Source organism: Physeter macrocephalus, chromosome 5 (assembly GCF_002837175.3).
Source record: "Physeter macrocephalus isolate SW-GA chromosome 5, ASM283717v5, whole genome shotgun sequence".
Lineage (NCBI taxonomy): Eukaryota > Metazoa > Chordata > Mammalia > Artiodactyla > Physeteridae > Physeter > Physeter macrocephalus.
The window spans coordinates 96111921-96137648 of NC_041218.1; the positions used below are offsets into that span (position 1 = coordinate 96111921).

The following is a 25728-nucleotide window of genomic DNA, read 5'->3' on the forward strand; positions in this document are numbered from 1 at the left end:
ACCACTGTGCCACCAGGGAAGCCCATTATTTTTTTTATTTTTTGTTTTTTTTCTATGTTTATGCATCTGTCGCAGAATTTTTGTGTGCATTTGCCCATTATCTCCTCTAGATTGGATTTCCTAGGGATAAAATTGCTGAGGTCAAAAATGGTTTACAGGTTTATAGTTCTGATACACTGTCATATTGCCCTTTTAGAAGGCTTTTACCAATTTATTTTTCCCAACGGTCTGAGAATGCCTGTTTCTTCAGTCCCACCATCACTTGGAGTTGTCAGATGTCCCGTTATTTTTTTTTCATTTGTGTTTCTTTAATATCTAATAAGGCTGCCTTTCTTTTCATCTGTATGTTGGATGTTCTAATTTCTTGATTCATTATTTGATGTTTTTCTAATTTATAAGAGCTCTTTGTATTAGAGATATTAAGTGTTTTTTGTGGTATTAGTATTTTTGTGAGTCTTTTAACCTTGTTTATGTAACGTCTAGTTTTAAGAACTTTTTGATCTGTGTGTGCATGTGCACGTGTTTTAAGTGGCAGTAGTTTCTCCCAAGCATCCAGTGCCAAAACCTTAGTAATACTTATCTCCTCTCCGGAGCTCCTGAGTTCTACTGAATTGCTTGTTCTAATTTGTCCTTCTGTAATGGTCTTTGGTCTACTCTTTTTTTAAAAAATTAATTAATTAATTATTTTTGGCTGCGTTGGGTCTTCATTGCTGTGCGCAGGCTTTCTCTAGTTGCGACGAGCAAGGGCTACTCTTCGTTGCAGTTGGTGGGCTTCTTGTTGCGGTGGCTTCTCTTATTGCAGAGCACGGGCTCTAGGCACGTGGGCTTCAGTAGTTGTGGCATGTGGGCTCAGTAGTTGTGGCTCACAGGCTCTAGAGCGCAGGTTCAGTAGTTGTGGCGCACGGGCTTAGTTGTTCCATGGCATGTGAATCTTCCTGGACCAGGGCTCGAACCTGTGTCCCCTACATTGACAGGTGGATTCTTAACCACAGGGAAGCCCTGGTCTACTCTTATTTAGTTCAAAACTCTAGCTTACATCCTTATTGTTGATTCTGATTGCATTTGGGCTTTACCTCTTTGAGCCCTTCCTGTTTTCTTCATTCAAATTAATCTCAAAATACCACTTTGATTCTGTCATTTTTTTGTAAAACATTTTGACAGAGTCAAATTCTTGAACTGGGCATTTAAGATTCTCCATCATAGACTGACCCAAAATAACCTTATTTCTCACTGTATGTGTTGATGACAATACAAACTGGCCTCCTTACCATTTTAAAAACATGGAGTTGTAAGCCCCCTGTACGTTAGTTTATGCCCTACCCTCAATTGGCCAATCCTACTTGTCCATTTTTTCAACCGTAGTTCATGTGTCATCTTATCTATGAAGCCTTCATTAATCTCATCCCAAAGTGATATCTCTTAATGCTATTGCCCCAAGATCACTTTTATGAATATTTATTATATCCAGGTTTGGATTAATTAGAGTTCTCCACCCCCACCCCCGTATATTGGACATGTTTCATTCATTCATTTTTTTTTTTTCCGTTAAGCGGGCCTCTCACTGTTGTGGCCTCTCCCGTTGCGGAGCGCAGCCTCCGGACGCGCAGGCTCAGCGGCCATGGCTCACGGGCCCAGCCGCTCCGCGGCACGTGGGATCTTCCCGGGCCGGGGCACGAACCCGTGTTCCCTGCATCGGCAGGCAGACTCTCAACCACTGCGCCACCAGGGAAGCCCTCATTCATTCATTTTAAAAACTAGTTTTATTGAGGTATAACTTTACATATAGGTATAACTTTACATATAGTACAGTTCACCAGTTTCATTCATTCATTTTAAAAACTAGTTTTATTGAGGTATAACTTTACATATAGTATAGTTCACCAATTAAATGGGTTTGATGAATCACCACAATCATGATAACTGGAACATTTCTATTGCTCCCCAAAGTTCCCTGTGCCTCTTTGCAGTCCGTCCCCTACTCTTACCTGTGGTCCTTGGCAACCACTAATTTACTTTCTGTCACATTAATTTTACCTTTCTTGATAAATGGAATTATATGGTATGTAATCTTTGTTGTCTGCCTTTCACTTAGCCCGCTTTTGAGAGTGGTTTGTTCCTTTTTATTGCTGAGTCATATTCCATTTATGAATATACTGCAGTTTGCTTATCCCATTACCCAGTTGGTAAACAATTGAGTTGTTTCCAGTTTTGAGCTGTTATGAACAAAGCTGCTGTGAACATTTGAATATAGATCTTTGCTTTTATTATTTGTGAGCAAATTAGGGGTGGGACTACTGTGTTGTATGGTTAAGTGAATGTTTGACTTTATAAGAAAATGCCAGCCTGTTTTCCAAAATGGCTGTACCATTTTGCATTCTAGTCAGCCGTGTATGAGCATTCCAGTTGCTTCACATTCTCACTGAGACTTCAGTTTTTGTCAGTCTTTGATTTTAGCTGTTCTAGTAGAGGTATAGTGGTATATCATTGTGGTTTTATTTGCAATTTCCTAATGACTAATAATGTTGAGCATCTTTCTGTATGTTTATTTGCTCTTCACGTCTTTTGAGAAGTGTCTTAAAATGTTTTGTCCATATTCTTTATGAATTGGGTTGTTTGTCTCATTGAGTTCTGTACATATTCTGGATACAAACTCTTTATCAGATACATGTTTTGCAAAGGTGAGCCACTGGCTCACCTTTCCTTAACAGTAATTACAAAAACAGAAGTTTTAAATTTTCAGGAAATCTCATTTGGCAATTTTTTCTTTTATGATTTTTGTTCTTTGTCATTGCCTGTGCCCTCAAACTTTGCCTAACTCATGTTCACAGGTTTTTTTCTCCTTGGGTTTTTTTTTTAACATTTTTTTTTTTAATTTAATTGAAGTGTAGTTGATTTACAGTGTTGTGTTTCTGGTGTACAGCGAAGTGATTCAGTAATTTATATATACTTTTTCATTATAGGTTATTATGAGATATTGAAAATAGTTCCCTGTGCTTATACATCCTTGGTTTTGTAATATACATCTTTAATTTATCACAGTCTACCTTCATGTATAATATAACATTACAAGAGCATACCTCCATTTTCTTCTTTTGTACTGTTCTTGTCATATGTTTTATTTCTACATATGTATAACTTATGTATGTTATGTGTAGACATGAAATTTAAAATGAGAAAAGTCATTTACCTACTTTTATACATACCTTTTCAAACATTTCTCTTTCCTTTGTGTAGATCCAAATTTTAATGTCATATTTTTCTCTGGCCAGAGGGATGGCTTTGAACATTTGTTTTAGTGCAGGTCTGCTGTTTTGTCTGTCTGAGAAAGTCTCCATTGTGAGAGATATTTTTGCTAGGTATGGAATTCTGTATATATGTATTTTTCCCCTGGGTACTTTGACTTATTTCACTCCTGGCTTGCATAGTTTAACGAGAATTTCCGTAATAATTTGTTTTTGCTTCAGTCACTGCAGTTTAAAAAAAAAATTATTTTTATTTATTTATTATTTTTGGCTCTTTTGGGTCTTTGTTGCTGTGCCTGTGCTTTCTCTAGTTGTGGCGAGCGGGGGCTACTCTTCGTTGTGGTGCGCGGGCTCTAGAGCACGCGGGCTTCAGTAGATGTGGTGCACGGGCTTCGTTGCTCCGCGGCATGTGGGATCTTCCCGGACCAGGGCTTGAACCCGTGTCCCCTGAATTGGCAGGCAGATTCTTAACCACTGCACCATCGGAGAAGCCCCAGCCACTGGATTTTAAGTTACATGAGTTTCTTTTTTTTTTTTTTTTTTGTGGTATGCGGGCCTCCCTCTGCTGTGGCCTCTCCCGTTGCGGAGCACAGGCTCCGGACGCACAGGCCCAGCGGCCATGGCTCACAGGTCCAGCCGCTCCGCGGCACGTGGGATCCTCCCAGACCGGGGCGCGAACCCGGTTCCCCCGCATCGGCAGGCGGACGCGCAACCACTGCGCCACCAGGGAAGCCCATGAGTTTCTTTTTTAATCTTAGTGTCTCTTAAGCACCTGCCACCTGTTGTAGCTATAGGTGATAGATACCTGACAAATAATATTAAATTGATGTGGATAATAAAATATCCAGCACCTCAGAATTTAAAAAATTTCACAGGGATTGCATTGAATCCGGAGATTAATTTGAGAGTATTCCTATCTTAATAATGTTGTCATCTAATACATGAAAATGGAATGTCTTTCCATTTATTTAGATTTTCCTTAATCTTTTCAATTTTTAAAAAATGTTTCAGGGTACAATCCTTGAACTACTTTTGTTAAATTCCTAGGTATTTTTTTAAGGCTATTATAATGGGTATTGTTTTTGTAATTTAATTTTGATTGTCCATTGCTAGTGTATAGAACTACAATAAATTTTGCTGTTAACAGGGTCTAATATTGGCCTATGAATAAATTCATGATGACTAGAGTTAGACTAATCAAAAGTATGTGCCTTTGTGCAAATCAAGTATTAAGCCCTTCCTGTGCTATTACCATCTTTCTTTTTTCTCTGTTCAGAAACACGTCTCAAGACATGATTCAGTGAAACATGAAGACAGGGTTATGCTCAGTGGATTAGAACTTGTTTGCCTGAGCAAATCTGCAGAAAGCAGCCATCTGTCTTTTTTTTTTTTTTTTTTAACTTTCAGTGTTCCATTAGGAACATAAAGGAAAGGAAATACACTTTTAGAATAAACATGAAACATTTCAGTGTTATGTTATTCACTTTTTCTAGTTTTAAAAATAACTATACAATTTACTTTTAAATAGTACAATCAGTGGTCTTTTAGTGTATTCACAGAGTTGTGCAACCATTGCCACTAATTTTAGAACATTTTAATCAAACCTGAAAGAAACTCGGTGGTAGTCACTCTGCATTCCCACCTCCCCAAGTCTCTGACAACCACCCATCTACTTTCTTGTTTCTATGGTCTTGCCTTTTCTGAACATTTCATATAAATGGAATCATACAGTTTGTGGTCTTCTGTGACTGGCTTTTTTCATTAAACTTAATGTTTCTAAGGTTCATACATGTCGTAGCATGTATCAGTACTTCATTCGATTTTTAGCAAAGTAGTGTTCCATTATATGGATATATCATATTTTACCATCAGTTGATGGATACTTGGGTTGTTTACACTTTGGTCTGTTATGAATAATGCTCCTTTGAACACTTGTGTACAGTTTTTGCATGAAAATATGTTTTTATTTCTCTTGAGTATATACCTAAGAGTGGAATTTCTGAGTCATATGGTAAGCTTATGTTTAACATTTTAAGAAACTGCCAAACTATTTTTCAGAGTGGCAGCATTAATTTTTATATTCCAATCAGCAGTATGTTAGAGTTCCAGTTTTTCCACATCCTTGACAATAGTTGTTTTTTTAAATCATAGACATCCTTATGTTTAAAGTGCTATCTTATTGTGCTTTTGATTTCATTTCCCTGATGACTAATAATGTTGAGCATTTTTTCATGTGTTTATTGGCCATTTGTATATCTTTTGGGGGGAAATGTTTATTCAAATCCTTTACCCATTTTAAAAGCTGGTTGCCTTCTTATTGTTGAGTCTTAACAGTTCTTTATATATTCTGGATCCAAGTCCCTTAATATGACTTGCAACATTTCTCCTTCTCCTAGAGAGACAAACTCTTGTGTTTGGGAGAGTCAATTTTAACTTAGTACAAAGAAATGGAGTCTTCCGCAAGTAACTTGTTGGCAACCACTTGGGCTATTGTAGCAGTGTAACTTCGGACAAGTCACTTAGCTTTTGAGACATTGTTTATGGACCCAAAAGAAGAAGAAAAAAGAATTCCTAGGGCAGCGGTCAACAGAACAACCAAAAGACTACTATGTGGTTGGCAGATCTTGTGCCTTGGGTTGGCTGGGTAGAGATACAGTATAAAGGAGAAAGCAAAGACTTAGAAATAATACAGATGTGAATTTAGGCGCGAACTCTGGTGCTTTTGTAACAGAGCAATATCAAGCAATTTATTTACTTATCCTTTTTGAGCCCTAGTCTTTCTACTTGTAAAATGGAATGAATAATTCCTACCTAATAACGAAAACTGGAAACAACCTAAGTATTCTGAATAGGGGGGCAGATAAATAAATTATGGTACAGATACTTGATTTGCAAATATTTTCTCCTGTTGTATCACTTTATTGATGTCTATTAAGCACAAAAGTTTTAAATTTTGATGGTCTAGTTATTTTTTCTTTTTGTTGCGTGTGCTTTGGTATCATACCTAAGAAGCCTTTACCTAATTAAAAGTCACAAAGATTTGTTCCTATATTTTCTCCTAAGAGTTTTATAGTTTTAGTTCTTACATCCTGATCTTCGATCTATTTTCAGTTAATTTTGTGGACTCTCCGTTCTATTCCATTGATTTACATGTCCATCCTTATGCCGGTATGACACAGTCTTGATTACTCTAACTTCACAGTAATTTTTGAAATCAGGAAGTATGAACCTTCCAAATTTTCTCTTTTAGATTGCTTTGACTTTGTGTTTTTTTGTCTTTTTTTTGTGGGGGCAGGGGAGGGTGGTGGGGATATCCTTTGCATTTCCACACAGATTTTAGGATCAGCTTGCCAGTTTGTGCAAAAAAGGCAGTTAAGGATTTTCATAGGGATTGCATTGAATCTGGAGATCAGTTTGGGAGTATTACCATCTTAAGAATGTTAAGTCATCTAATACCTGAACATGGAATGTCTTTCCGTTTATTTAGATTTTCCTTAGTATTTTCAATGGTGTTTCAAAGTATTTTCAATGGTGTTTTTTGTTTTAGGTACAATCCTTGTACTTCTTTTGTTAAATTTATTCTTAGGTATTCTTCGTAAGGCTGTTGCAATGGGAATTATTATTGTAAGTTAAAGTTTTTGGGGTAAATTAAAAAAAATTGTATTGAAGTATAGTTGATTTACAATGTTGTGTTAATTTCTGCTGTACAGCAGTTACTTAGTTATAGATATATATTCTTTTTCATATTCTTTTCAATTATGGTTTATCATAGGATATTGAATTAGTAGTTCCCTGTGCTATACAGTAGGACCTTGTTTTGTAAGTAAATTTTGATTGTCCATGGCTACTGTGTAGAACTACAGTAGTGTTGTTTTTTTTTTTTTTTTTGGCTGCTTTGCGCCTATTGCAGGATGTTAGTTCCCCGACCAGGGATTGCACACCGGGCCCTGGCAGTGAAAGTGCTGAGTCCTAACCACTGGACTGCTAGGGAATTCCCTACAGAAGATTTTTCTATATTGCTCATGTATCATGCCATCTTGCTACTTATTAGTTCTAATAGTTTTTTAGTGGATTCCTTAGGATATTCCGTATACAAGGTATGTTATCTGCAAATAGAGAATGTTTTCTTTATTTTCCCCTGGTCTAGTTCTTTTTCTTGCCTAATTATAACAGCTAGAATTTCAAGTTCAGTGTTGATTAGAAGAGGTGAAATTGGACTACCTTGCCTTGTTCCTGATCAGGTATGGAAAACATTTAGTCTTTCTCCACAAAATGATTTTAGCTGTGAATTTTTCATAAGTGCCTTTGTTTTATTTTTTGATTAAAGTTGTTTCCCTCAGAGTCTAATTTTTGGTGTCAAAAAAATTCCAGATGCTTTGGTTGTCCTTTATACACAAGCCTGTGTAATTAATTATCCACTAGGGTCCTATGGTGTCCTTTATACACAAGACTGTGTAATTATCCATTGTTGTCCTATGGTGTCCTTTATACACAAGCCTGTGTAATTATCCACTGTTGTCCTATGGGCTAGGAAAAGAGGAAGTCTCCTGTTTTGTAGTATGTGCATAGTGATTGGCCACATCAGTTTCCTCATAGACTATGCTGGAAGAAACATATGAAAAATGTTTCATTATGGAAAATATATGCATTAATGTTGATAGTGTTTCCTTTAGTTAGTGTTACTTAAGCATGCATGATTTTCTAAATTTAATTCTTTGAAGTTAAGCAGTTGGTGTACTGGAGTAAATAAATTGATACAACTTTTTTCATTTTTATTAAAGAAAGTGACAGTGTAAAAAACATTGTAAAATACCATACATTCTGGTTTGTAGTAATTTCTGGTAGTGTTCATCTTTAAAGTTTTCTGCATTTTTCAGTTTTATACAGCGAAATTGTCTGACTTTTTTTAACCTATACTCTTTTTATATTTAAAACATATGAAATGCTTGAAAACTGTACAGAGGTGTAGCAAGATGTGAAAGCTACCCTTTATGCCCTTTTCATTCCTGTTTCCTTCCACATATATAACCGTGTAAATAGATTGGGGTACATCCTTTTTCTGCATATATACTTACATGCAAACATATATACACGTAAACATTAAGAATGTTATTATGCCACAGGTGTTGTTCTTTCCTTTTTTTTTTTTTAACAGTATGATTTGAAGATCTTTCCAAACGGCTACATAGAATTCCATAATGAAATCTATCAAGCTTTATTTAACCATCAACTGTTGGGCACTAAGCTGTTTTTTTGTTTTTTTTTTTTATATTACAAACAGTCCTTTAAAGGATATCTGAGTGATAACTTTTGACACATTTAGAAATGTTTTTGTAGGATATGTTCTTATAAGTGAAATTGCAGATCAAAAGCATTTGATAGGTACTACCGAATTGCCTTTTTTTAAAAGGCTTAGTTAGCAATTTTATATTTCCTCTGATAATTTATATGAGTGACCATTTCTCTAAATTCTGGTGAATACTTGATATTTTCAGAATTTTTCTTTTTGCCATTCTGATGGTTGTAAATTTATTACCAACATTTTATTTTGCCTTTTCTGGTTACCAGAGAGGAGACAACATTTAAATTTCTTAAATGGCCATTTGTACTTCTTCTGTGACTGAATTATTTTTTTAATCAAGAAGACCCTCTAGTTATTAGAAAGAAGGAATAAATATAGTTTTACATTAGAAAAATTAGTTTTGCTTTATTAAGTCCCTGTGGGATAATGGATGTAAAATGTTTGGTTGTTAATAAAAATAGTAAATTTATCTCTATGTTTATATGAAGAAGCTAGTTAACTAAATATAATTCTGTCTCCTAAATCTTCTTAGTTTAAGTAGAATTTTATCAGTGGACCTATGCCTGTTAGTTAACTAGCTGGGTATCAGTTACCCAAAGCATTCTGCGAGTATTTGCAGACATTCAGAGAAGTAGATAACTTGTTCTTTACTTTTATTAATCACTTCAGTAAATATCTTTTAACCTCTTATTATATGCCAAACATAGTTTTAGGCACTGGGGTTATAGTGGTAAATAAGACATTGGTGGAGAAGAGGGGTGTATATATGCTAATTTATCTTTCTAATTTATCAACTTCACTATGAAGTTGATAATTAAATGGAGACCTAAATGACAAGCATCAGCTATGTGATGATCTAAGCATCCCAGGAAGATAAAAAACAATGTTTTAAGGTATCAAATCAAGAAGAAGTGTGACTTTCATTTTCTTTTTTCTCATTTTTTAAAAAATTGACGTATAATTTATTTACAGTGCTGTGTTAGTTTCAGGTATACAACAAAGTGATTCTGTTATACATCTCTGTCTCTATCTCTATATATCTGTTCTCATTCAGATTCTTTTCCATTATAGCTTATTATAAGATATTGAATATAGTTCCCTGTGCTATTCAGTAGGTCCTTATTGTTTATCTATTTTATATACAGTAGCGTGTATCTGTTAATCCCAAACTCCCAATTTATCCCTTTCCTCCCTTTCCCCTTTGGTAGTTTGCTTTCAATGTCTATGAGTCTGTTTCTGTTTTGTAAATAAGTTCATTTGTATCATTTTTTTTTAGATCACATATAAGTGATATCATATGTTTGTCTTTCTTTTTCTGACTTAACCTCACTTAGTATGATCAGCTCTAGGTCCATCCATGCTGCTGCAAATGGCCTTATTTCATTCTTTTTTATGGCTGAGTAATATTCTATTGTATATACCTCATCTTCTTTATCCGTTCATCTGTCGACAGACATTTAGGTTGCAAAGCGTGACCCTTTGAAGACGCAGAAAAGAGGCTTGTGTGGCTTTAGCCTAGTGAGTGAAGGAGCGTATAAGAAAGATGAGAGGCAATTTGGGTTTTGTGGATCACAAAAAAGATTTTTATTTTATTCTAAATGCATTGAGAAGCCATTGGAGAGTTTTAGGCGAAGTTGTGGCATAATCCAATTTATGTTTTTAAAAAACAAAGACATAAAATACAAGGCAGTATGTAACAAGTGTTATATGATTTCAGCAAATGAGAAGGTTACAGAGGAGATGGGACTTTAGCTTGACCCATGAAGACAGATAAGAAATAAATGGAGGGGAAGGGTGTAGTATGGTGTGGTAGCAATAAATAATGCCTGGCTTTGAACTGGAAGACTTGCTCTTGAGTATTGACTTACCTTTTCATAGCTCCTGGCCTCTAAGAAAATTTCTTGACCCTCTTTATCTTAGTTCTGCTTTCTCTATGCCTTGGTTGATATAAAGAGCAAGTCAAATGAAAAATGCCTATAAAAGTATTTTGTAAACTGTGGGGTTCAGTGTGGTATGCTTGTTTATTTAATAAAAGACTACCATCTGTGTGTTATTACGTTAGGGCTGTGGAGTGATACAAAAATGAATTAGATCTGGTGTTTGCTCCTTAAAGAGGATATAGTCTAGTAGATAATGTGCTAATATCTAAAGTGGAATGTTACGAATGATAAAGATCTTAAGAAGGATGCAGATAAGGTGCTATAGGGATTCAAAGAAAGAAGAGCTTGCTTTTTTCTTGGAGTTGGTGGTACAGCTTTATGAAGAAGGAAGGACTCTTGAACTAGGCCTTGAAAGGTGGATAGGACTTCAATAGAAGATGGAGGAGAAGAGGATAATCTCAGTGGGTCAATCTGTGGGAGTAATGGCATGGAGCATTAGGCAAATTAAGACCTCGATAAGGAAAAGTAGGTTAGGACCAGACAGATTATGTAGCACATTAATAGTAGACTAAGGAAGGTGAATTCTATTCAGTAGGAATACTACCAGAAAATATTTATTGAGCATCTGCCAGTGCCAGGTCTGTGCTAGTCAGGGCTATGAGAATTCAGTGATCTCAGTTTAGTTGGGGAAGACAGATTATTATTTTAATGAAATGTGAATGAAGTGTTGTAGGATCATAGTTCAAGGAACATCTGCAACTGCCTGGCATAAAAAGGGGAGGCTTTATAGAGGTGTGGTAGACATTTGTGCTTTGCTGTGAAATATCCCTTTGCTTAGCAGATAAAATAGGGAAAGAGAGGAACATGAGAGAAACATTCTAGACCTGGCACTTTATGTGCTTTGGGATGGCTGGACAAGGTTTTGTGTGCAGTGCAAGGCTATGAAGAATTTTGATAGAGGGTAACTGAAAGATTCAGGTGGCAGTAAATTGGAAAAGGTAGAGACTCGAGGTGGGGAAACTGGTAAGGAGACTATTACACTGGGCAAAGTAAAAGATGAGGTAGGACCTCATGTGAAATAGTAGCTAAGGGGATAAAGAGCCTCGAAAATTGGAGACATGCTTGAGATGTAGAATTGACAGGACTTGGAGATCAGTTGGATATGGGAGAAGGGAGGAAAGGGATCAGGTGGAATATAGAATGACTTCTGGATTTCTGCTACTTCAGTGGATACCATTGCCTGAGAATAGGGTATATTTAAGGAGAAAGGGGGTGGATTTGGAGAGGAAGCCTAATAGCTTCAGCTGTATTGTGTTGAAGGTGCATTTAGGATAATTGGGAGGGGTGGAGGATGACTTAGGGGGGTAATCAATGTTTAGGTGATAATTTAATCCATACGTATAAATTAAGTAATCATGGGGATCGTGAGAGAATGGGTATAATCAAGAGGAACCTTATGGAGCACTGAGAAATGGCCATAGAAGTAAAAAAACAATCAGGAAAAAACGGTAGTGGAAGTGGTTAGAAAGTGTTTCTTAAGGGTATAGTCAACACTGTCATCATAGATATTGATATTTTTCTTTCTTTTTCCCTTTATTTTTCCTCCAGAGGTAGGTCATTGGTCACCTCAATAATTACAGTGAGGACATATAAGCCAGATTAGAGTGGTTTGAGGAGTATGTGGGGTGGATGAGAATTTGACTGTAATTGGAAGGAGAGATAAAGATACAATAGCAAGGTACCATTTATTGCTTGTTTTTTCTTGTCTGTTTTTAAAAATCTTAGAGTCTTGAGTTATTTATTTCCTGAGGGGAAATAATGAGTAGACAGTAAAAGGTTGAAGTCACAAGTAATGGAGTAGCCATAGAGGAGCCTAGCATAGAGCATCTCAAACGATAATGGGGATTTTGTTGAAATGCAGATTCTGAATCAGAAGGTCTGGGTTGGGGCCTGAGATACAGCATTTCTCATAAACTCCCGGATGAAGCTGATGCTGCTTTGGTTTGTGGGCCAAACTCTGTGAAGTAAGGATCTAGAGAATATGGGATTGAAAGTATTATTACAGGAGTTAGCCTTGGATAGAAAGAGGAACACCTGTGCTCTGAGATCAGGTGGAATATAAAGTGGATGGAGATATGGATTAAGTTTGCAGGCAGGGCGGAGCAACTAAGCCCATGCACCACAACTACTGAGCCTGCGCTCTAGAGCCCACGAGCCACAACTACTGAGCCCACGTGCCACGACTATTGAAGCCCGCATGCCTAGAGCCCGTGCTCCGCAACAAGAGAAGCTACTGCAGTGAGAGGCCCACGCACCACAACGAAGAGTAGCCCCCGCTCGCCGCAGCTAGAGAAAGCCTGCGCGCATGCAGCAACAAAGACCCAACGCAGCCAAAATAAAAAAAAATTAAAAAAAAATTAAAAAAAAAAGTTTGCAGGCAAGAAACATGCCCGATAACCTTTTTTTTTTTTTTCTGTGAAAAAGAAGTAAAGTGATTTTAAGAAAAGACTTTGGGAATGTTGTGAGCTTGAAGAAGGTGTGAAGGTTTGGAATAGTTACTAAAAAGAGAAGGAAAGTGAGTGAATTTGAGACATGTAATAATCACTGAAAAGCGAGGATTAGTTTGGTTATGGTGTCTGTAGAAATAATTGGGGCAAGGAGAGATTTGATTTAAAGAGATCAGTTATTTTTAAGATGATAAGGTAACCTGGAGCAGAGGTAATGAGGTCTGAAATAGAACAGTGGCCTTGAGAATAGAAGAGGAAGATGTGAATAATGGCCCCCTCAAAGATGTCCATGTGAACCTGTGATTTGTTACTTTACTTGGCAGAAGGGACCTTTGTAGATTAAAATAGGGATCTGGAGATGGAGAGATTATCCTGGATTGTAGGTCCTATGTAAACACAAGGGTCTTTGTAAAAGGAAGCAGGAAAGTCAGGGTCAGAAAAGGCCATGTGATGATAGAAGCAGAGGGAGAGAGGAAATGTGATGATGGAAGGACCATGAACCAAAGTCAGATGATGTGGGACCATGAACCAAGGAACGGACAGTCTTTAGAAGCTGGAAAGGGCAAGGAAACAGATTTTCCCAAAAGACTGTAGAAGGAACAAAGCCCTGGTGACATGTTGATCTTAGCCCAGTGAGACTGATTTTGGACTTCTGACTTCCAGAACTGTAAGATAATACGTTTGTGTTGTTTAAGCCACTAAATCTGTGGATAATTTTTTACGGCAGGAATAGGAAACATGCAGGGAATTATGGATGTAAGGGAATGTAGAGTTAGAATCAATAAAATGAGACAGTTGATGGCATGTGGTATGGGCAGCAGAAAACTGGGAAGATTCCTGAGCTGGGTAAATGGGTAGAGGAGAGTGGTGAAATTAAAAATACAGAATGGCAGGGAGCAGATTTCAGAGGAAGGTGTTCACTTTGCATGTAAGTCTGGATTAGATACAGATTAGTTTTGAAACAAGGGGTAAATTTAAGAGGCTGCCATAGTACTGTTAAACTTAATAGAGCTGTTATAATACTAATGCATGGCAAATTTTACAGGAATATTTAGAGTTTTGACTGACAGAATGACTAAAGGGATGATTGAGAGAGATGGGTTTTTGAAAAATAATACCATGTTATATTTATATAGTGCTTGTTTTCACTTTGGGAATCATCCCCCCCCCAGTTTGTTGAGATATAATTGACAAATAAAATTGTAATATATTTCAGGTATCAACAGTGATGACTTGATATATGTATACATTGTGAGAGGCTTCCCACAATCAAGTTAACACATTCATCACCTCACATATTTACCTCTTTTTTTTGGGGGGGGGGTAAGAATACTTAAGTTCAACTCTCTTAGCAAATTAATTCTAATTATACAACACTGTGTTATCAGCTATAGTCACCATGTTATATACATTAGGTTCTTAGACCTTATTCATCTTTTTTAAAAAAAATATTTATTTATTTGGTTGCACTGGGTCTGAGTTGTGGCAGGCAGGCTCCTCATTTGCAGCTCCAGGACTCCTTAGTTGCGGCTTGCCAGCTCCTTAGTTGCGGCACGTGGGCTCCTTAGTTGTGGCATTCAAACTCTTAGTTGCAGCATGCATGTGGGGATCTAGTTCGCTGACCTTGAAGCTGGGCCCCCTGCATTGGGAGCATGGAGTCTTACCCAGTGTGCCACCAGGGAAGTCCTGACCTTATTCATCTTAAAACTGAAATTTGTACCTTTTTACCAACCTGTCCCCATTTCCCCCACCCTCTAGCCCCTGGCAATCACCCTCCTCTTCTCTCTTCCTTTGAGTTTGACTTTTTTTTTTTTTTTTTTAAGATTCCACATATAAGTGATACCATGCAGTATTTGTCTTTCCTGGCTTATTTCACGTAGCATAACACTCTCCAGGTTCATCTGTGTTGTCACAAATGGCAGGATTTCCTTCTTTTTTTAAGGCTGCATAATATTAAACACATGCCCACATTTTCTTTATCCATTCATCTGTTCATAAACACTTAGATTGTTTCCATATCTTGGCTCTTATGAATAGTACTGCAGTGAACATGGGGGTACAGGCATATCTTGTTTTGTTGTGCTTCTCAGACACTGTGTTTTTTACAAACTGAAGGTTTGTGGCAACACTGCATTGAACAAGTCTGTTGGTGCCATTTTCCCAATAGCATTAATTTTTAAAATTAAGGTATGTACATTGTTTTTTTAGGCATAATGCTATTGCACACTTAATAGACTATAGTATGGTGTAAACATAGCTTTTATGTGCTGGGAAACCAAAAGGTTTGTGTGACTTGCTTTATTGCAAATTTGCTTTATTGTGGTGGTATGCCTGTACAGATATTTCTTTGAGGTAGTGATTTCATATCCTTCGGATATATACCCAGAAGTGGATTGCCGATAGTTCTATTTTTGACTTCTAGATTCGCTTCCACGTGGTTTTCTATGGTGGCTGTGTCAATTTACATTCCTAACAACAGTGTACCAGGATTCCCTTTTCTCTACATTCTCACCAGCATTTGTTATCTCTTGCCTTTTGATAATAAACATTCAAGCAGGTGTGTGGAGGTATCTCATTGTGGTTTTGAATTGCATTTCCCTGATAATTAGTGATGTTGAGCACCTTTTCAGGTACCTGTTAGCCATTTGGATGTGTTGCAAAGTCTCTTCAGGTCCTTTGCCCACGTTTTTTTTAAACAAAATTTTTAAAAAATTAACTAATTAATTAAGTTTTGGCTGTGCCTCATGGCACGTGGGATCTTAGTTCCCTGATCAGGAATTGAACCCACACCCCCTGCATTGGAAGTGCAGAGTCTCAACCACTGGACCACCAGGGAGGTCCCCTTTGCCCACTTTTTAATTGGTTTATTTGGTTTTTTTGCTCTCTGAGTTGTATGAGTTCCTTGTATATTTTGAGATTTATTTATTTTTGGCTGCGTTGGGTCTTAGTTGCGGCATGCGGGATCTTTGTTGCATCGCGTGGGCTTCTCACTAGTTGTGGCCTGTGGGTTTTCTCTTCTCTAGTTGTGGCACACAGGCTACAGGGTGCGTGGTCTCTGTAGTTGTGGCCCGCAGGTTCCAGAGCGCGTGGGCTCTGTAGTTTGCGACACACAGGCTCTCTAGTTGAGGTGCGCGAGCTTAGTTGCCCCGCTTCATGTAGGATCCCAGTTTCCTGGCCAGGGATCGAACCCATGTCCCCTGCATTGTAAAGCGGATTCTTTACCACTGGACCACCAGGGAAATCCCCCTTGTATATTTTGAATATAAACTCCTTATCAAAAATATTTTCTCCCATTCTATAGGTTGATTTTTTGTTTTGTTGGTGGTTTCCTTTGCTGTGCATAAGTTTTTTAGTTTGATGTAGTCCCACTTGTTTATTTTTGCTTTTGATAAACCTTTGCCAAGATCAGTATCAAGGAGTTTACCTCCTTCTTTTTCTTCTAGGAGTTTTATGGTTTCAAATCTTATGTTCAAGTCTTTAATCCATTTTGAGTTGATTTTTGTATATGATATAAAATAGGGGCCCAGTCTTATTCTTTTGCATATGGCTATCCAGCTTTTCCAATGCCATTTATTGAAGAGATCATCCTTTCCTCGTTGTATATTCTTGACTCCTTTGTAGAAAATTAATTGGCCATATGTGCATGGGTTTATTTCTGGACTCTCCATTTTGTTCCATTGGTCCATGTCTCATATTGTTTTGATTACTGTAACTTTGTAATATAGTTTGAAATCAGAAAGTTGATGCCTCTAGCTCTGTTCTTCTTTTTCAAGATTGCTCTTGCTGTTCAGGGTCTTCTGTGGTTCCATATGAATTTTAGGGTTTTTTTCCTATTTTTGTGAAAAATGCCATTGGAATTTTGATAGGGATTCCATTGAATTTGTAGATTACTTTGGGTAGTATGGACATTTTAATAATTCTTCCAATCCATGAGCATGGAATATCTTTCCATATATTTCTTTTTCAATTTCTTTCATCTCCTTGGTTAAATTTATTCCGAAGTACTTTATTCTTTTTGATAACTATTATAAATGGGATTGTTTTCTTACTTTGTCTTTCCAATAGTTTGTCATTAGTGTATAGAAACACAACTGAGTTTTTATACTGATTTTGTATCCTGTAACTTTACTGAAATTGTTTATTCTAACAGGTGTTTGGTGGAGTCTTTAAAGGGTTTTCTGTCTGTAAGATCATGTCATCTGCAAACAAAGAACATTTTCCTTTTTACTTTATGATTTTGATGCCTTTTATTTCTTTTTCTTGCCTAATTGCTCTGGCTAGGACTTCCAGTACTGTGTTGGATAAAAGTGGTAAGAGCGGGCATCATTATCTTATTCCTGATCTTAGAGAAAAGTTTTCAGTTTTTCACTGTTGAGTAATGTTAGCTGTGGGCTTGTCATATATAGCGTCTATTGTGTTGAGGTGTGTTCCTTCTGTGCCCAATCTGTTTAGTTTTTATTTTTATTTATTTTATTTTATTAAAAATTTTTTTTTTGGAGTATAGTTGATTTACAATGTTGTGTTAGTTTCTGCTGTACAGCAAAATGAATCAGTTATACATACACATATATCTACTGTTTTTTAGATTCTTTTCCCATATAGGTCATTACAGAGTATTGAATAGAGTTCCCTGTGCTATACAGTAGGTCCTTATTACCTGTTTTATATATATTAGTGTGTATATGTCAATCCCAATCTCCCAATTTATCCCTCCCCCCCTTTCCCTTCTAGTAACTATATGTTTCGTTTTTATAGTGAAAGGATGTTGAATTTTATCAAACGCTTTTTCTGCATCTGTTGAGATACTCATGTGATTTTTATCCTTCATTTTATTAATGTGGTATATCACATTTATTGATTTGCGTATGTTGAACCATCCTTGCATGGGAAGCACTTTCATACCTTTATGGGGGGCTTAGCAACAAGTTTTTGAATGGACATAGCTACTATTAGCATGTGAAATAAGCAGGGTGGAAAAATTAGGCTAAAAAATATTGTGAATAGTGACTACCATGGGAGACATCACATGTATTGAACATTTCCACCATCCCAGAAAGTTCTGTTGGATACTGCTGTTACATATTATTTTATATAATGAGGGATTGAATATTATTATAGTAAAAATTTTAAGAATCAGTGTTTGCTAATTAGGCACAATTGCAGAAGACCTGGACTCTTGGAGAGATCGTATGATATAGTCGAGTGAACAGTACACCATGCTCTCTCTGTAAGGAACACTAACCTAATTAACAGTGAGCACTAACCAGTTGGGTTTTAGATATTTTTTATCCTGGTTCTGCTTTTTTTTAAAAAAAAATAAAATTTTTTATTTTATTTTATTATTTATATTTGGCTGCATTGGGTTTTCATTGCTGTGTGCAGGCTTTCTCTAGTTGCGGCGAGCAGGGGCTACTCTTCGTTGCGCTGCGCAGGCTTCTCATTGTGGTGGCTTCTCTGGTTGCGGAGCATGGGCTCTTGGTGCACTGGCTTCAGTAGTTGTGGCCCGTGGGCTTGGTAGTTGTGGCATGCAGGCTCGGTAGTTGTGGCACATGGGCTTAGTTGCTCTGTGGCATGTGGGATCTTCCCGGACCAGGGCTCGAACCCATGTCCCCTAAGACCTGGACTCTTGGAGAGATCGTATGATATAGTCGAGTGAACAGTACACCATGCTCTCTCTGTAAGGAACACTAACCTAATTAACAGTGAGCACTAACCAGTTGGGTTTTAGATATTTTTTATCCTGGTTCTGCTTTTTTTTAAAAAAAAATAAAATTTTTTATTTTATTTTATTATTTATATTTGGCTGCATTGGGTTTTCATTGCTGTGTGCAGGCTTTCTCTAGTTGCGGCGAGCAGGGGCTACTCTTCGTTGCGCTGCGCAGGCTTCTCATTGTGGTGGCTTCTCTGGTTGCGGAGCATGGGCTCTTGGTGCACTGGCTTCAGTAGTTGTGGCCCGTGGGCTTGGTAGTTGTGGCATGCAGGCTCGGTAGTTGTGGCACATGGGCTTAGTTGCTCTGTGGCATGTGGGATCTTCCCGGACCAGGGCTCGAACCCATGTCCCCTGCATTGGCAGGCGGATTCTTAACCACTGCGCCACCAGGGAAGCCCCGTGATTCTGTAACAGCTTAAAAACATTAAAAACAAACAAGAAACAGCTAATATATGGTCACTGTAAATTTTACAGTACAGAAATATTAGAAAAAACATTTTTAAAAAGAAGAATCTTACCTATAAAACAAGGATGTGCTATCTACTATCCATTTAAGTTCTTTTTATAAGACATGACATAATTCATTATGTAGTCTTACAGATCCACTTCTCTCTTACTCTCATAACTTTGTATGGCTGAAGTGTTAGATCATTAGTAAAAATAACCTAAACTTGAGTTTTGTGTTTTTACTTAATTTTAGATTCCCAAAATACGTTATAAATAGTAAATATGTAATTGAAATTGATTAGCAAATATGCAATACCTGAGAGAATACAAGTTTACTAGGGCAGGAAATTTGAAAAGTTAAGGAACTTTTGAAGAGAAATAGAAAAATTGGAGAAGAATGGAGTGTGTGTCTAGAAGAATTTCTGTTGGTTTAGGGATCAAATACCATAAAAATGTCATTTCTGAAATATGTTTTTTATAGGTCAGAAATTTTTGTCTTTACTGATAATTTCCTTATCTAGATTCTGTGCAGAAGAGAATAAGAATTTAATAGGCCAGAGGAGTTAATTGTGTTGGGATTTTATCTTTGTATCTGTTTTCTTAAGTAAAGTTTACTGATTATAAATTTCTTCGTTAAATATAATTTCTGTGTCTCTATGAAGCTGATGACCAGAATCTTGCTAGTGTGGGAAAGTTAATTTAAGGAAAGTTCTGTGCTGTTACCTCCGATGAGAGGACAGTCTCTTTGCTTTCTCCTGCTGTGTACCTTTCTACTCCTCACTATTATCTGATCAGGGGATAGAAACTTGACACAGCAGACTTATTCTGAGGTCCAAGATTCTGAAGGCAAAGGAAATTAAAAGTGGCCAAGTGTTTCATATGATGACACTTTTTGTTCCTATATTAAAGTTATCCAAGATATTTTATAACCAACTTATTACTTTATATTTAGCTAAACATTTTCTCTCATTTCCTTGAATAGTTGTAAGCTCATTGATGATTTTAATGATTGATGTATATGAATATTTAATGTTAAGCAAGTGTTAGATTAAAATGTTTACTAAACCAGTGTTCCTGTTAACCTAAAATAATGTTACATAAATACTTTATGTAAAGTATGGGGTTTGAAACACTAGCTCAGTGCTGAACACTAATTGGCCCTACGTACATTTTGAAATGTTTCTGAAAGAATGAGGGAGAAGTTGAATTTGTATTTGAGTTTATCCTAAATCTAACCATCATTTGTCTTCATACTAGAATTGTAAAATGTATTGGATAATATATATGTATATATTACATAATATATTAATGCCAAATATAAACAAAAATTTCTAGTTCTTCCTTTTCTCTTCCCACTTTAATTATGGGTTCTTAGGAATTTCTTTGCTTTATTTACCAAATCCCCATACAAAATTTCAATAAGAACTATCTCCATGGTAGTGTGTTACTGTGTTGAATGTGACTCTGCCTACTTTAGAACCAAAAGATCTGGGTTTAAGACCTGGCATACAGTTAGGTTCTAGAAGGTAACAGAATCCAACTCAGCTGGTTTAAGAAACTTTAATGGGGGACTACAGAGATAGGGGTGGATTGAGAAAACTGACAAGGGATGTTTTCATTAGTTACAGAGGGAAGCTCGAAGGGGCAAGAAAAATATAGTGTTATTAGGGCCTGGTGAGAGCTGTGGAGAAGGCAGTGCCTGACAGGAGCCATGGTGGTAGAGGGACAGAGCTTCTGCCACAAAATGTGGCCAGCAGGAAGGAGGGAGCTGGAAAGAAGTAATCCAGCTTTTCTCTGCCTTCTGATCTGCCAGTGATGGATAGCACTGGAACCCAGAAGATGCATCTGTTGAGGTCAGCCTCCTTTGGGCACAGGGTAGGGCAGAAGAGTATTGGAGGGATGGGGTAGTGGCAGTAAGATAATAACCAGTACAACTACTAATGAGATTGGGATTTGACTTCAGGTAATATTTTAGATTCAGGTTTTATCTACAAACTGCAGATACTTTACTGGGGTTGATGTGAGCATTAAGTGAGCCACATCAAATATGTCATAGTACTCTAATAGTGCCTTGGTCTTACATTTTTTAAAAGTTTTGATAAGGTGTGGATTTGAAAAGCTCAGCTTCATTTCTCTTGGTGCTATGCTGCATTTGTTTCATAGAAACTTTGGTTGCCACCATACTTTTGAATATACGTTAATTTTTGTGTTTTCCAGTGATTTTTGAGAAGTGAAATGAACAGTCATTGTTAAATAGTTCCCAAGATTTAGACTTTTTCTACTTACTGCCTAATGACAAGTTTCGTTTTTTTCACTCTTGGTGTAGACAGAGCACTACTTACTCCTGAACTTATGCATGTGGGGCTTTTGAGTTGTAGAAATTGTCTCCCTGGTAAACGTTTGGTCAGACTTCACCCTGCTACTTCTACCATTGGTGTTGTCCTTGTTGACTGCTTCTGTTTTCTTGAGACAGCAGTAATGCCTTGTCATAGTTTTTCCTCCTAATTCTTACAGTATTTCTTTTCATAGAGATCTACTTTCATCCAGCCTCATCTTTGAGCATTTGTAGGCCAGACTGAGATCAAGCATTGAGTCTATTTTCAGGAAAAGTATAACCAGCAGATAATATTCTACTTAAAAGCACTTTCTACTTTTTAAAAATTCTCTCACAAAAACTATATTATGATTTTGAAATTAAGTAATTTCTGTTTCATTTCACAGGCTCAAGTTAGGAGTTTTTGTACACTTCAGACTGAACTTTTCTGAGTTACTGACTAAATCTTAATTATTTTCCACCAGACGGTCTGCCAAATCCCGAAGCAGAAGCCCATATTCATCTAGGCATTCAAGATCTCGTAGCAGGCACAGATTGTCTAGATCCAGAAGTCGTCATTCTAGCATTTCTCCTAGCACACTAACTCTGAAGAGTAGCCTGGCAGCTGAATTGAACAAGAATAAAAAAGCACGAGCTGCAGAGGCAGCACGAGCTGCAGAGGCAGCAAAAGCTGCAGAAGCAGCTAAGGCTGCTGAGGCTGCTGCCAAAGCTGCCAAAGCTTCAAACACTTCTACACCTACCAAGGGGAACACAGAAACTGGTGCCAGTGCATCACAAACCAACCACGTGAAGGATGTGAAGAAACTTAAAATTGAGCATGCACCTTCTCCCTCAAGCGGTGGAACTTTAAAAAATGACAAGGCAAAAACAAAGCCACCTCTTCAGGTAACAAAGGTGGATAATAATTTGATTGTAGATAAAGCCACCAAGAAAGCAGTTGTAGTTGGAAAGGAGGGTAAATCTGCTGTTACAAAGGAGGAACCAGTATCTCTTAAAGAGAAAACCAAACCACTTACACCAAGCATAGGCGCCAAGGAGAAGGAGCAACATGTGGCTTTAGTGACCTCTACCTTACCACCCTTACCTTTGCCTCCCATGCTGCCTGAAGATAAAGATGCTGATAGGTAAGTGCAGAACATTTTGTCAGTGACTGTTTAAAGAAAAAGCATCTAAGTTTGACATGAGAAATTATTTGATCCCCACCAAAAAAATTGTATAATGACTGTTAGTAAGTGAATTAATTTTCTTTATTGTGTACAACTTAAAATGAAGCAATGGCTTGTAGGATGACAAAATTATAGCTTAGGCTAAGAATTCCAGGTAAAAATTGCCATTGTCATGGGATACAATGTATGTTTCAGCTTGAGTTATGAATTAGAAATGTCGGTATTTTCTTTGGCTGAGTATTCCTTGGTGATACTACCGGAGACAGTACATTTTATGAGAGAGTCTATCCTGGTTGATAATAGCATGTATCTTGGTTATTCTAAGTGTTTTCGTTGGCCTTCTAAATTTATTACTTTAGGTGGCTTTACGAATACATCACTTTTTAGTGTTTTATTGACTTAATTTTTTGCAATTAGAGATGAATTACATATTACGGAAATGTGTTTATGCTTTTATGCTTTCCTTTAAATTGTTTACACATTTCTGCTGTGAATGTTGGGGGTGTGGCTTGTACTTTATTTTGAAACATTTTTAAGAGGATGAAGGTAAGAGTAAATGTAAATGCAGTTCTAAGAATGTTTCTCAAATGTATGCTAGGATAGAAGCTTTATGCTGTTGTGTGATATTTGCCAGTTGACTTAACCTTTTTCATTTTTATTTTTATGAAGAAATTACAGCTGTTCCCCTCCCCTTCCCCTTTTTGTTAAAAAGCAACTATATGGTCAGTTTTCCTAGCTGACATCTGAGAATTTGAAAACAAGTGGATAGAAATTCCATGTGGGCAGGTCTTTCAAGTGCTCACTTTGGCTAGCATTATGACAATTTTATAATTTAAAACAAACAGAAAAAGTATTGAATATAATTTCTGTGTTTCATGCCCTCTGAGGCATCTTTTTTCTACAATCAAAAATGTTGCTGAGGGACCCCATCCAATTTGATCAGGTGTTATCCAGTTATACTATTCTAATTGTGGTATTTGCAGGTTTGACTGTTCTCTAGGATTACCAAAGGGTCATAACAGTAGTGATTTGTAATTTTGATGAGTCCTGGAATGGGCTGTCCAGGACAGAGAGGCATGAATACAGAATTGAGTCACTTCATTAATGAGAATAAGCCAGTTGCTGAGAATCTGGTGATTCTGGACCAGTGAGACTGGTTGTTCTCTACTTTATTTTTCATATGTGCTTCAGGGGTAAATTTTTAGTGGTGATGTTTTTAAGAACTCAGGATGTGCCCAGGTGACTGCTTATTAAGGGGACGATATTCTTTGTGCATCTATTTTTAACAAGATGGTGGCACATTTCATACTTGGCCATTAAAAATTTTTTTTTGACCCACCTTCTTTTCTGTCTTTTCTCCTTTATTGTGTCTTTGCTCTTTTTGCTTTGAAAGTGTTTGTATGTTTCAAGCATATTGAAGTTTTTTAAGACTCCTGAGTACTACTACTGACATGTGTGGCCAAAGATTGATTCAACATCACTTATAGCCACTCTTCTTTTTTTAAAAATTTTATTATATATATATTTGTAACATCTTTATTGTAGTATAATTGCTTTACAATGGTGTGTCAGTTTCTGCTTTATAACAAAGTGAATCAGCTATACATATGCATATATCCCCGTATCTCCTCTCTCTTGCGTCTCTTTCCCATCCTCCCTATCCCACCCCTCTAGGTGGTCACAAAGCACCAGGCTGATCTCCCTGTGCTATGCAGCTGCTTCCCACTAGCTATCTGTTTTACATTTTTTTTAGATTACATATATATGTGTTAGCATATGGTATTTGTTTTTCTCTTTCTGACTTACTTCACTCTGTATGACAGACTCTCGGTCCATCCACCTCACTACAAATAACTCAATTTCGTTTCTTTTTCTGGCTGAGTAATATTCCATTGTATGTATGTGCCACATCTTCTTTATCCATTCCTCTGTCAATGGACACTTAGGTTGCTTCCATGTCCTGTCTTTTAAGTAGAGCTGCAATGAACATTGAGCCACTCTTCTTTTTGATGCTCCAAATTTGATTGTCTGAAATTTGGCCAGTGGGAACTCCTTTATGCTAACTCCTTTGTCCTTTTGATATGACTCGTTTTATTTTTGAGTGCTTCCTTGCTTCCTAGCCAAACAATATCTTTTAGGCTCATTTTGAACTTTGCTTCTCTCCCAGCCCTGGAATCCATTACCTTCCGAAAATCATAAGATAGACTGTTAACTATATGTTTACATGTAATAAATCATTTTTTAAAATTAGGATCATACCATGCATAATATTCCTTCACTTCTTTTTTTTTTAATTTAATGTGTTGGAGATCTTTCCAGGTTGGTAGAGATAGGTTCAGTATTCCTATACATGGAAGTGGATGCATCACTCTCTTATTAACTATTCTGTTGATTAATGGATCCTTAGATTTATAATTGTTTGCTATTAAATTCTCCTTATACATTAATATTTTATGTACATGTGAGCAATTTTTATAGGATAGCTGTGAGGTCAAAGTATCCACATTTAAAAATTTGATGGAAACTGCCAAATTGTATCTTAGTAAGATTGTGTACCAATTTATGCACCCAAGTGTATGAAATTGCTTCAACTAACATAAATATTGCCAATTTTGAAATGTTGAAAATCTTTAAAATATGTGATTAATTTTGCATTTTTCTGGTTATTGAGATATAGCATCTTTCTAAACACTTGTTGGCTTTTTTTTTCAGTGAATTGCTTGTTCATGTTTTATACTGATTTTTCCTTAAGATTATTATCCTTTTTCTAATTGATTTATAGGTACTGCTTATGTTAGGGATCTTGACCTGTGCCTCTCACAGTCTGTTGCTTGTCTTTGAGACTTATTTTTGTTTTTGGCTACGTGGGTGTTTTCCATTTTGAATGTAGTTGGATCTATAATTTTTCCTTTAAAACTTACAGGTTTAAAACATTTTTAAAGGTTAACTCCCATCTCACAGAAATTTGTTTTTGGTTATTATATGTAGAAGAAAGACATGGTCTGATTATGTGCTCTCCCGCATCACCCCATAGACTAATAGATCAGTTGTTGCTAATGTCATTTATTGAATAATCTATCTCACTGATTTGTGGTGCCATATATAAAAATTCTTATAGATATCTGTGTGTTTCTGGACT

The 25728-nt window shown here is 36.8% G+C and overlaps 1 protein-coding gene across 2 annotated transcripts in view; it reads left to right on the plus strand.

Moving 5' to 3' along the window:
• CDK13 (cyclin dependent kinase 13) overlaps positions 1-25728 on the plus strand; it is a 116550-nt gene that overhangs the window by 7781 nt on the left and 83041 nt on the right. For both annotated transcript variants that reach the window (XM_007118162.4, XM_024115152.3), the window contains exon 2: positions 21888-22547. In XM_007118162.4, coding sequence (XP_007118224.2) covers positions 21888-22547 — 660 coding nt within the window. The remainder of the gene's footprint in view (positions 1-21887; positions 22548-25728) is intronic.